This window comes from Lutra lutra, chromosome 2, assembly GCF_902655055.1.
Source record: "Lutra lutra chromosome 2, mLutLut1.2, whole genome shotgun sequence".
Taxonomy (NCBI): Eukaryota; Metazoa; Chordata; class Mammalia; order Carnivora; family Mustelidae; genus Lutra; species Lutra lutra.
In genome coordinates, this window is record NC_062279.1 from 118,004,239 (window position 1) to 118,018,068 (window position 13,830).

At 37.2% G+C, this 13,830-nt stretch overlaps 1 protein-coding gene across 4 annotated transcripts in view; it reads right to left on the reverse strand.

The window, feature by feature from the left end:
• Positions 1 to 13,830, reverse strand: part of SEC24D (SEC24 homolog D, COPII coat complex component) — a 107,066-nt gene that overhangs the window by 33,636 nt on the left and 59,600 nt on the right. For all 4 annotated transcript variants that reach the window (XM_047718308.1, XM_047718310.1, XM_047718309.1 and 1 more), the window contains exons 9-11: positions 12,307 to 12,445; positions 8,673 to 8,788; positions 1,435 to 1,559 (exon numbers count right to left, since the gene is read on the reverse strand). In XM_047718308.1, the coding sequence (XP_047574264.1) occupies positions 1,435 to 1,559; positions 8,673 to 8,788; positions 12,307 to 12,445 (380 nt within the window). The remainder of the gene's footprint in view (positions 1 to 1,434; positions 1,560 to 8,672; positions 8,789 to 12,306; positions 12,446 to 13,830) is intronic.

The window sequence follows — 13,830 nt, forward strand, 5'->3', positions numbered from 1 at the left end:
ATTATTCAAGCTCCAAGTTCAGATTTAGAATTAAAACAGCCCTGTGAGAGAAGTCTACAAGATATATGATACCCAGGGACACATGGGTGGCTCATCGGTTAAGCGCCTGCCTTTGGCCATGATCCCAGGATCCTGGGATGGAGCCCCACATCAGGCTCTTTGTTCAGCGTGGAGCCTGCGTCTCCCTCTGCCCCGTCCCCCACCCATGCTCACACACACTCTCTCTCTCTAATAAATAAAGAAAATCTTTAAAAAAAAAAAAAATGACTCCTTTAAAAAAGAAAAAAAAGATACACGATATTCATCAGAAAGTCCACACTTCTCAAGTATTGCTAAGAATGAGGTAACAGAAGCTATAGTCACAGTTAGCAGGCATCACATGCCTTTCTTATGCCCCATCCTTGAATTGCTCCCATTTTATTCTTCATTTTAGAATTCAGTTTGAAATCACCTCAATGTTTTTTAAACATCCCCATGGCTTTTCCAAACCATCCTTGAGAATATTATGACTTGGGCTTCGTAGATACAAACAAAGCTACTCCTGGGAGGTCCAGAGTTCATTCCTTGAGGCTCACAGGCACCAATGCAGCAGCCACATGCAGAACGAATCTAGAGGAATGGGCACCCGAGGACTCAGGAAGCCCTAAGGGCTACAGACAACCCATCCCACAAAGCATCCCTTTCCAGAACAGAGATTGCTTGTATTCCGGAGACAGGGAGGGGTGGAAGATGTTGAGCCTGGTGCAGACACTAGGTTTCAGACACTATTCCTTAGCCTTTTTCTTAACCACGTTTCCTCTCATAAAGGATCTTCTTACTAGATGTTACTTCCCACCCTAAACAACTAGATTGCACACTATAAAAAGTAGCCATGTTTGCTAAAATATCTTTCCACCTTTCCTTTTGTGCATCGCCCCCTGCAGTGGCAAGGAAAGTGATTTGCCTTGTGCTAGTACCTGGAGGCAGTAAAGCGGCAAAGGGGTCTGACAGTGTAGAAGGGCAAAGGGACTGTGGCTAAAAAGCACCATCTCTGCCCTAAGACAATAGTTCCATCTCCTGGCATCCCTTAGAACTCTACCACAACCCACAACGATCAGTTTCCGCTGGAAAATCAACCTCTTTGAAAGTGAATACCAGATTTCCAAAAGTCTTTCCCATAGCACTGTTGGGATCCTCCTTATAACTTATAATGCATTTTGAATATTGTTTACCATAGGATTAATTTTTATCAGTTTGTTTCTTTTGCTTTGTACAAAAGATAACTGTGGACTTTTTAAGGATGCAAGAAAAAAATAGTGCTGTTTGATTTATAAATAATTATTCGATGTCCTCATTAGCAAAAGATACCCATGGGTCATTCAGCACTTGTTTTCTGGCCAGTAAACTAAGTCAGTAATACTGTACAAATTCTGGAAATAATGGGAGTTCCCTTACTTTGGAAGTTTTTCCAGCACAGTCTTCAGTTCTTCACATATGAGTTTCACGAGTCCGTTCTTGATGTTACTATATGAAACATCAATCATGAAGATAAAAGCTGGTGGGTTGGGAGGCTTATTCTTCTACAGGGAAGCAAACAGATCACACAAATGTAATTATAAAGTATATACACTGCATAATCTAGTCAAAACATTCAGAAACTCCTGAAGATCATCAAACTTTTCATTTAATATTTTAGGATATAACATCTGTGGAATTAAATCATTTTCTAGAACACAGTCTCTAATGCTATAAAAAAGATAAAAGCTGTTTGCTTTCCAGGGTATGACCTATGGCACACTATTGAGTTAGACAGGATTATGATATCTATCGGAGAAGCTGCACTTTTGTAGCACACCAAAGACCTTATCACTACTATTATCCAAGAGTGAGTATGGTCTGGTGGCCAGCCTTCTTATAACCTTCTGTCTTCTTGGAAGAAATGTGTCTGGTATCCTTAACAAATTGTGCCCCCAAGAAGTACATACAATAATTAGCATTTGTCTTGAAACTAGTAAAACTGCATTAACTTGATAACACTGTTTTCAAATCTTTTCCTTTATAAGTTCTTTCAGTTTTAAAGATATGAAATTATACACTAAAATATAATTGTAGGGTTGCCTGGGTGGCTCAGTCGGTTAAACGCCCGACTTTGGCTCAGGTCAGGTTCTCAGGGACCTAGGATCAAGCCCCAGTCAGACTCCCCGCTCAGCAGGGAATCTGCTTGTCCCTCTGCCCCTTCCCCTGTTCATGCGCTCTCTGGCTCTCACTCTCCCTCAAATAAATAAATAAAATATTTTAAAAAATAATAAAATATAATTGTATACCTTAAAATTATATTATATTGTCAAATACTTACCTATACCTTACATATTTATGGTTAAAAATGGAATATTGGGCCTTTTCTCTATCTGTTTAAAAAAATCACTATAACATAAGGCAGCTGTTATATAAATGTTTTGTATCTGTTGGTCCCTTCACTGGCTGGGGTTCAAAGAGCTCTTAGGAAGTGAATCTTCAGTTGGGTCTTACAAAATATTTAGAAAAAAGAACCTCAGGCAAACTTAGTGACTCAAACTAAAACAAGAGTTCAGGTTAATTCAATTTTTAACTTTACGATTAATCACAAAAATGTTCTACAATAAAATTGTATTTTAATTATAAAATTAGATGATAATGTCTCTAAATTATCTTACTAATTCATTCTATATCCACTATAAGGCTAGATATAACACTGTTCTAAAAAAGTCTGTCACTTGAAATAAAAAAACTGCAGGACTTAAAAATCTTCAACGTAAATGCTTCATTGCTTTGCTACATTCAAAATCAGAGGAACAAAGAAGGAACTCTACTGCTGTCCATCTAGCTTCTTCTTCTTCTTCTTCTTTTTTTAAATCATTCCTGATTCCCACCTAATTTATAACATAGACTTGCATTGATTTATAGCAAATAAAAATAACTATCATTTCCATTAGTTAAGCCAAAGCCTCTTTTTGACCAACCCAAATGTGCCTTATTATTCTTGTGTTCTCTCTCAAGTTCAGCATTACCAGTTCCCCCAGTGAATAGTTTCCATAAATCCAACACGCACATCTCCATGGAATGCTTCCTTCACTGTAACTAGTTTCCTATGCATGAAAACCAATTCCTTATTCCTCTAAATGACATTCTCTTCCAACATCCCTATCAATAATATCACTACGCACCAACTCAAAGGCTTAAAAACATGACATTAGATCTGATTATTGCTTTTCTTTCCATCACTGAGTCCCATTGATTATCCTTTCGAAATGGTTCTTTCACATGTCTTATCTGGTTCCTATTCTCAACCAACCAGAAGTTTTTTATCTCATGCCTAGAAGACTCTAATGACTTCATCACTGGCTGCTTGAATTAATTACTCCACTCTTTCAACCCAACTTGCTTTGTCCAGCCAAGCCCTAATAGGTATGAATTTTACAAAAAGCTGGTTTTCCATGACACCTTATCAAAACCACTCTGTTAAGGGTCACAGACCTCCTGACTGCAAATAAGGGACTTTAAGTAAAATCCAGCCCTCATTCTAAATCTTTTTTATCTCTCCAATTTTAGGCATGGCAGACCACCTTCACTTTTTTAGCTGTCAAGGCACTGTGGTGTCATTTCCTCTCCCACTTTTCTGACCACTGCTTCTGTTTTTCATTTTCTTATCTTTCTCCAAAGGACATCCTCTTCTCTTTTCTTACCACGTGGTCCATCACAGAAATCTCATTTACACATTTTTAACCAGCGCCTCTTTATAGGTGACTCCTCACATTCTTTCTCATCCTGGTGTCTTTCCTGAGCTCCAGACCAGCATTCTATTTAACTATAGCACACCTCCACATAAAGGGCCTGCCAGGATCTTCACTCCAAATTTTAGCAGGTAAGACAAGATTTATCCCACTGTACTGGCCTTCTCTATAAGGAACTTAGAGAAAGCATGATCCTCAAAAATAATCTGAGTTTCAAATCTCATTTTCTCCATGGAATTGTCCACCTTTCTTAACCATCCACCACCAGTTAACTGTGAAGCCCTTATGGTTCCAGCACCCAAATTTAGAACCTCATTTCCAAAATCATTTCTAATTGTGGTAAAATAGACATAAAACTTAACACCTTAACCATTTTTTTTTTTTAAACACCTTAACCATTTTTAAGCTCATAGTTCAGTGGTATTAAGTACATTCTCACTGTTGGGCAACCATCACCAGTATCCATCTCCAGAATACTTTCTCTTTTAAGACTGAAACTTTGGGGGTGCCTGGGTGGCTCAGTGGGTTAAGCCTCTGCCTTTGGCTCAGGTCATGGTCTCAGGGTCCTGGGATCGAGCCCCGCATCAGGCTCTCTGCTCAGCAGGGAGCCTGCTTCCCCCTCTCTCTCCACCTGCCTCTCTGCCTACTTGTGATCTCTCTGTGTCAAATAAATAAATAAAATCTTAAAAAAAAAAAGAAAGAAAGAAAAGACTGAAACTTTGTGACCATTAAACAATGACTTGCCATTCCCCTCTCTCTCCCGAGTCTGGCAACCACCATTCCCCATTTCTACATTCTTATCTCCATGAATTCGACAACTCTAGGTACTTCAGAAAAGTAAAATCATTGTATTTGTCTTTTATTATGCGACTGGCTTATTTCACTTAGCATAAGTTCATCCATGTTTATCATTGTCTAAATTTCTTTCCTCTTAAGGCTGAATAATATTCCACGTATGTATATACCACATTTTGTTTATCCATTTATCCATATGTGGACTCTTGTGTTACTTCCACCTTTTGGCTATTTTGAATAACGCTGCTATGAACATGAGTGTGCAAATACCTCTCTGAGACTCTGCTTTCAATTATTTTGGGTATATATCCAGTCATTCTATTTCTAAATTTTTGAGGAACTGCTATACTCCCTTCAGTTTCTCTTGTTGGACTACTGCATTAACTTCTAATATCCCCCTGCCTCCAATCTCTTTCCTCTCATTACACAGACTGCTGTCAGAATAAACGATCCAAAGACACAATACAGATCACAATGCTAATGCCTCTGAAGACAGAATGTTTACTGAGAGTCCTCAGAGTCAAGCACAGAGTGTAGCACAAAAGAGTGCTCAGTTCTGCTGACTGAGTGAATAAATGTGTGGTTGGATGGATGACTGGATTAAGGAAACAACTCCCTCTTTACCTTTAATGGTCTTCATCACCTACTGAATTAACAAATTCCTCAATGGCCTGGCATTTACAACTCCCCATAATACTCATTTAACAAACATGTATAAAAACCAGGGGATCAAAGGTATGATGCCAAATCCAGTGGTTAGTCTATATCTCAAGACAATTTCCCAGCTTTACTTCCCATTATTCCCCAATACACATTCCTTCAACTAATTTAAATGTTTGCCATTTTCAAAACATTTCCTACCCAGAAGTCACAGTTTAGTGGGCCTGGGCCAAGAATTTGGCCAGAGTAGTATTTTGTTTGGCACAGTGTTTTTAAAAATATATTTGAATATGAATGTGTTTTGGGGGAAAGGGAACATCCTCTCCAATTATCCTAGTTCCCATACTTACTCCATACATGTCACTCATCTACTATACCCGCCTAGTCCCTGAAGAAGCAAAGTTGCAAATCCTCTGCTTCTACACACTGTCTGGTTTTCCCTTCCCTTTCCACATGTCCAAACTCTGTTCATGGTATAACCAGATCAAAAGCCACTTACTCTTTGAAGCCTTTCCTGATCCTCCAAACCATATATCATCATTTGTTGATTTCCTTATGGCACTAGGATTATTGGACTTATATGGCATTTATCATATTTGAGTTTATATCATAATTATATACTTATTGGGTCTGGACATAGGAAGTACCTTGAAATCAGGTTCATTATCTTGCTAGTTTTGATATCCCTCACAGCATATAACCAAGTGTCTTGGGCATTTTAGGTATCCATTAAATGTCACAGTGAATTAAAATTAAGTGGAGAGATGATATTTTTATTTGTAAAAAAAAAGGCTGGCTTGGAATGGGGTTTTACATTTCAGGTACACTTTGTGTGTAGATATAGTCTGTAAACTTCTAAGTGAAAAACTCCCAGTTATATGACAGAGTTGGGGTATTTTTTTCCAGGGGAACCCCATGGTGATTTTCTAAATAATTGCCTACATATCCACAGTATATTGATAAAGAATAGGAGTTCTATGGTCACGCCAACACAGTCTGGCTCCAGCACTTCCTAGGTGTGTGATTTGAGGGTGGCACTTAAGCTCTCTGGGCCTCAGTTTCCCCATGTAATGGTGGTATTGACCACATGGGTTCACTTGAGAACAAAATGATACAACACATAAAAAGCATTTAGCATAGAGCATCACACATAGTAAATATAAATGTTAATTTTATTATATAAAATTGGTATCGAGACAAACTAAAATGAATAGGAGAAAATGTAATTTTGTATTTCTAAATTTGCATGGTGTTAAAAACACATGTACAAATTAAATAAGCTCTTTTTCATTGTCAAAATCCCTAAGGCAACTCATTATAATACTTTATTTACATTTTGAATTATAATTAAATTTGAAGATATTTAAACCATCTTTTATTTTAAATCTTACTTGGAATAATAAAAGGCAGATTAAGCCTCCAAAAAAATCTTTAAAATGTACTTTTTTTCTTTGTATATTTGGTTCGTTGCCTGTTGTGTGAAATTTCCCATCAATTAGACATCTGGAACATTTCCAGATAACAGAGTTTGAAGATACTGAAACTTTTGTTCCCAGAAATAGACTTGACTCTCTGCCTGAGTTTCTACTAAAAAAAAAACAAAAGATCAAGATAATATAGCCTTTTTGGCAGAGAACTAGAAACTGAGAGCATAGTTATATTTATCCTATGGTTATAAAGATCAATCAATAAATTTTCCATCACTAGTTATAATAGCTTTATTATATTTAATTAGAACTTGAATATTTATGGTCTACTTAGACCCTCATTTCCAAATTCACCTTCAGCCAAGAGCAATAAAGAACAAATTAACTGCCTAAAAGTAGTTGGTACTTCAGGAATTTTTCATTTGATATAAAGCATTTACACCAAAAATGTTCTTATGTTTCTCAAAATATGTTAAAATGTAACATTTTGAATTAATAAAGCATTAACTTTTCTTGAATAACTAACTCTATGTAATGTGGTAGAAAAATCTTACAAAACACTAAAATAAATGTAAAAGTTACATTAACTAAAAAAAAATTAAATCCAATCAATTGAAAAAAACCTTCTATTTAGGAAACATGTTCTTTGTAATTTATATTCAATAATGTGGACTGGTCCCCTTGCAAACATCTGTGATAGAATTCTGTGGGTCTGAGGCTGCTTTCTGAGAACTGGGCATCAGTAAGCATTTGTATTTGGAAGAGGAAGTAAGAAAAGCAGTCTGAATGACTCTGTTCCTTCAGGTCTACATGTGGTACTTCAGATATAAGCTGAAATCTGAACTGATACCCAAGAAAATACTTCCAAATCACCAAAGAATTTTAAAGCCCTGAGTTGCCCATAATGATGTCACTCTCACTGTGACATTGGAAAAGGGACATAACCAGTCCTGGGAATAGTAACAGACCTGCCAATTCATTCATTCATTCATTTACTGATTAACTGTCTTCCCTGTGCTAGACACTGTGGTGGATGCCATAACGACAGCCAGGACAAGATTCTTGTCTCCAAGGTTTTCAAAATCTATGAAGAGGGAAAACACTTAACAAAATGTAAGTTTCATGGGGATAATTACTAAAACAAATATACAGACCAAATTCTATGTGAAAAAAAACAAACAGGAGATTTAGTAAATATTCACTATGATGAAGCCAAAGAAAGTTGTTCATGTGCACACTTGCACACACACTCACATAAAATAAAATTTCAGCCAGGTATTACAGAACGTACATTACACAGAGATGTAACAGGAGAATGCAAAGATAGTCTGGTCAAACCATCTTACCTAAAAGCATGGAGTTCTAAGAAGGAGTGATGAGTTCAGAGTATGTGGTGAGTGTTTTGTACAATGGAAAAGATGGCTGAGGTGATAGGATAGAGGTCAACAGTTAATGGTCCTTTAAGGCAAGCTACACTTCTTAATTTAATTTTTTAGATTAAGAATATGGGGAGGAGTCTCATGCTTACATTTTAAAGCAAGGAAACCAGAGGCCAGAACCCCAGGCTCCCACATAGTCCAAGGGGAATTCTAAGAGCTTTAAATCATTATGGTGACATGTGCAGAAAGGAGGTAGAGAAACCTGTCCTAGTCCTATTGACTATACTGACTGAGCATCTGCCTTGGAAGAGAAAATTTCCTGAGATTGCTGACAAAACAAATAAGGTTGAGGCACTATATGGAACTGTTGCTTTAAGAACTCTGAATACTTTATCTGATAGGGACATAAAAATTAAATTATTGTTTTCTATTTCTGGCACCACTTTTTACTTTTTAAAAATAATCACTGTTCTGAATAGTTTGGCAATTTAATCATGTTAACAGCCTAGAAGCCCTGATCTGTGTCTGAGGCATTTCTATATTCCCATGACACCACCAAAATGCTTTGTTTGTGAATCAAGATTCAGTTCTTTACATATGAAAGTTATTCACTTGAATTTGACATCAACGTATAAACACTTGGAAGTCCTGGGAACACTTACTCTGCAGTAATCCAAAGTAGCAACATATTCATAAGATCCTAGAGATAGCTCCGGCTTCTCATAGTGGTCCAGCCTTCTCCCGATGTGGTCCAGATGTTGGAAATAGAATGGTGGAACTAATAAAAACAAAATAAGAAAGGAAACCTTTTGTTTTCATAACACAGACAACTTAATAAGTTCTTAAAATTTATTATGGGAGGAAAAGAAGTAGTTGAGGGGGAAAAAGTATTTTAAAGCTAGAAGACAGTATATTCTAAATATCCACTATTTAAAAAGCATGTGTGGAAAGTACAAAGGTTTTCTAAAAATCCTCTTGACTCTCCTGCAAGTTACCGATGACATATAACATTTATGGTTTAGACCATTGTGAAGAAATGAGATAAAAGTGCTCCTGTTTTTAAATTATCATAAAGAAAATGCAATTCTATTTAATTACCTCCTTTAAAAGGAATTCTGACTTTACTACCTAAATTTTCAATATACCTAACAGAAATATACATTGGTTATTTGGACTCTATAAATATTGTAGTTAATTACAATATTTATTATCCTTTAGATGTCTTCAGCCATGGAAAGTTTGCATGGTAATCTTTTAATGTTTGGACTTCAGAGTGGAGAGGATTACTGTATTAGGGAAAGACTATACCACTAAGATCTCAGCTGAGAACTCTTAATTTGATTCAAATGTCTAAGGAGGTTAGTTCTGGCAACGACCTGGAAGTCATCCAATAGCACAGGAACACTTATGAGTCACACACTGAACACTTGGACAAATATGGCCTGGTATCTCTGTGAAAACAAACTTCTGTTGCCTTGAGATTAATAGGGCTGGCTATTAAACCACTGACAATAGAAGCACTTAGAATAACCAGCAATGCTCTGGTTTTCAGCATTTTATAAAGAGCAACATCTTCATTTGTAAAACCACAGAAGTAATGTGTTCTCTTTTAAAACCAACAACTCAGTATTCTTTCTTTTTAGTTGGGAACCAACATGAATTACAAGACTTTTTTTTTGTAGGCGGGACTTAAAAACAATCACCAAGAATTGATTTTTCTATTTTCTTACTATAACATGGCCATGTCTTTTACAACAAATTTTATAACATTCATATGTACATATGGATCTCTGAATTCGGAAAATTCAATGTCTTTAAAGATTATGGAAGTGGGGAACTGACAGTCTCGGCAAAGATAAGTAAACTATGAGGGCCTAAACCTGCAATTTTGTTACTTTTAGTCAAGGCAGGTGATGTTATGTTGGCTATTTAAGATAATGGTGTGGTAATTTCTACATAGTATCAACTATAATTCATTTTCATTCACATATCTACATGTAACATGTGAAATTTTTCCCTTTAACATTAATTTCACATTCATTAGCATTTAATATCTGTCATGTTTATAAAACAAAATTCAAGGCACATGGTAAATTATGCACTGCCAAATGACACTTGTCTTCTTGCATGCCTTTTGATCTCACATGCTTCCCACTGTGCAATCTCTGGACACTGTGAAGGGAAATAGAGTGAAACCATGTGACCAGGCTTGCTGGGTTCTGACTTCAATAAACCTCTGTCTTCTTTAAAATTAAATGAAGAATGCAGGTATCAGTGTAAATCTATAGGAGTCTGGCTCCTTTTAGGAACAAATATTTGAGCCTAGTATGAATAACCCTATTGGAAAGTGAACATGGAAGCCTCCTAGGAGTGAATACCCAAGGGAAGGGAATTTATTGTGTAGAGATATAAGAATTCTGAATGGTTTTTTTCTACCAGGAAGTACCTGGCTCTGAGCTGACACTTCAGGTGTGACGCCAGGATGTCACACCAACCTGAGGGTCCTGGATCTAAAAGCTACATAAATTTCTGATCATCTTCCTAAGAAAGGTGAGAGCTTGGCTAAAGACACTGAGGAGCTGGTGACCTTGGTGGTCTCTGCCCCACAAAACTAAAGTATAGGGAAATGAGTTGTCACAGGGCTGCGAAAATCCAGGAGCCAAAACTGAGTGCTGGCTAATGACCTGGTTGCAGATTTCATCCAGGGTGAAAGAAGGAATAATATCTTCTTTAGAAAAACAGGTATGGCTGGAGAACCAACAGAATCTGGTCTCACAGGGGTACCCAATATGCACTGAGTTGATGCCACAGCTGGAACAAGGAGAGAGACATTCCAAGATGACCACAGTTTTTGAGATGAGGCTACAAATCAATGATTCCACTCCATAGCAAGGCATTTTTTTTTTTAAAGATTTTATTTATTTATTTGACAGAGAGAGATCACACGCAGGCAGAGAGGCAGGCAGAGAGACAGGAGGAAGCAGGCTCCCCGCTGAGCAGAGAGCCCGATGCGGGACTCGATCCCAGGACTCCGAGATCATGACCTGAGCCGAAGGCAGCGGCTCAACCCACTGAGCCACCCAGGCGCCCCCATAGCAAGGCATTTTTAAGAACTGACCAAAGTTTTGGTGAGAAAGACTCACAACACCAGTGTTCGGCACTCTATGTTGGACAACACCATGGACTATATAATAAGGAGGTAGGGAAACAAGGAGCTCTCCCACCAGAGAACACTCACAGAGTTGAGTTGCCATGAATGCAATGACAGAGGCAGAAAGCTGTGCCTTAGCTCCCTTGTCAGTAGGGAGTAGCCAGCAGCCATAGGAAACATGGCTCCTGGGCAGAGAGAGTGCTATACATTCTTCAGATTTAATGACTTGCAGAGAAGCATGTCTATGAAGATAAGGAACAGAGGAAAACATGTAGAAAGTTCATGCTCTCATAATCATCATATGGTTCTAGAAAAACTCTAGAAATGTAAATGAATATGGGAATGTTTCAGGCTGAGTATGTGCTTTATTGAGCACCAAAAAGTTAAAACACAGACGTGTTACGAATATAATGAATGTAAGTTGCTTTGAGCGAGTTTGCAGTATTTTTCAACATCAGTCAATTCACACTGGAATCAAAGTGAAAATATAAAGAATCTGGAAAAGCCCTTCAGAATATTTTTTTTCCTTCTTAAACATTCCAACATTCATACTTGAGGGGCAAAATGATATATACATATGTTAAAGCCCTTAGTTACACTAGAGCTTTTCCTAAATACTGTTGAGCTCACATTCAGTAATAACTCAGAGAAATAAAGACAGAGAAAAAAAAACACATCTCCAACTTATCATCTGTAAACATAGATAAAATAAAAGTTCTTCTTTATAAAATCTGTGGAAGGAAACCAACCAGGACATTCTCCGTTTGGGACCTCCACGCTCCTCTCAGCCTCATATAAATGCATAAAGTCACGCATACCACTTCCTACCCAGAAGATGCTATGTTTCTTATAAAACTCCAAAGTAGGTAAGTAGTTTTATTTCTCAATCCCCTTCCACAAAGGCTCATTTGGAGGCAAAATAAAGTTTTATCTCCCATGTTTACAGATGATAAAACTGAGTTTTTGTTTTGTTTGTTTGTGCTATTCCTCTGAGTTACATTCTTGAATGTGATCTCATCAGTATTTAGGAAAAGCTAAGGTATAACTAAGAGCTTTAACATATATATTTTTCCCCTAAGCTAAGAAATACAATATATTTCAACTAATAAAGAGCTTTACTAAGAGCATTTATTGGCACCACTTACCATCGTTCACACAGTTGCAAAATCCACACTGATACCTCCTTCCTCCTTCAATGAACTGCATAAATGGGCACATGTAGGCTTTGCACCTGTTGCATCTGACTGGTCCATTCTCTCCATGATTTACCAAATAAAGGGGAGTCTATAAAAAGCAAGTAAAATGAAGAGATAGGTGGGTATAAGATTTCAAGGTATTTCAGAAATACTGTGCAATAATTGTAATTTCAAAAGTCTTCTAATGGCATTCATTAAGGAACTCTTAACTCTTGGTGTTTGTGAGGAGTGTAAAGATGACTCTCTTGGTACCTTCTGAATTCAAAGAAATACCCAAACAAAAACTTGAGTTTTTATCTCATTAATAAGGACATAAGTATATATGTATATTTTTGTATATGTCCATATATAGATTTGTATGTGAAGACAGAGAGGAAAATATAACAATGCCAATAATATTTAATAAAGCACATATTAAAAATGTCCTGGACACCTTATATCACATTTTTTGCTAAGTTTGTAATATTATTGGAAAAAATAAAGAAAGTGTGGGGTGCCTGGGTGGCTCAGTTGGTTAAGTGACTGCCTTCGGCTCAGGTCATGATCCTGGAGTCCTGGGATCGAGTTTCGCATGGGGCTCCATGCTCAGCAGGAAGTCTGCTTCTCCCTCTGACCCTCCCCTTCTCATGCTTTCTCTCTCTCTCTCTCTCCCTCATTCTCTCTCAAATAAATAAATAAAATCTTAAAAAAAAAAAAAAGAGTGAATTGGGTCTCATTTTAAAAGCTCTAGTCTGGATAGAGCTCTAGTTTGTTTAGATAGTCCCATCAAAAAATACAAAACGTTTCTTCAAAAATGCAACTCTATGAAGAAATATACAATAATGTTCACTTTTCTGCCTTTTCTCGTTCTTTATCCCATGACAAGATGTACTCTCAAAGTCACTGGTCATGCTTTGCCAGAACTGAAGAAATAAATGTTTCAATTGCTTCTTCCTCATAAACATATACAGAAACCATTTTATAGCTTGAAAGTGAAAAAGCTCAGCATTAGTCTGCCTTGTTTCTCAACTCTTTTGGCTTTCAAAATAAAACCACAAAGATTCTTCTTGCTTATATAAATCTCCCTTAAAGATAATATTTCTAGGAAAGCTTGAGAATTACAGGGTTTGGCACATTAACAAAGTGTTTCTTTAAAAAAAAAAAAAAAAGATGTAAATGAAGCAGACTGCTTTTTAATGGAGACCTGCAGAGGAGGAAAGCGGAGGATGAGCCAGGGTCAGAAGGCCATTTTCTACTCAACTTAGAAAACTGAGATTTACTGTTTGTCCCTGTCCAGATGTTCAATGTGAAAACTAATGCACACTGAGGTTTCAGAAATGAGTTGTGAGGTCTCACAGCAGAAAAAATAAGAACAACAACAACAGGTTTGGTATAGGGGCACCTGGGTGGCTCAGTTGGTGAAGCGTCTGCCTTTGGATCAGGTCATGATCCTTGGACCCTGGGATCCAACCCCGTCAGGCTCCCTGCTCCTCG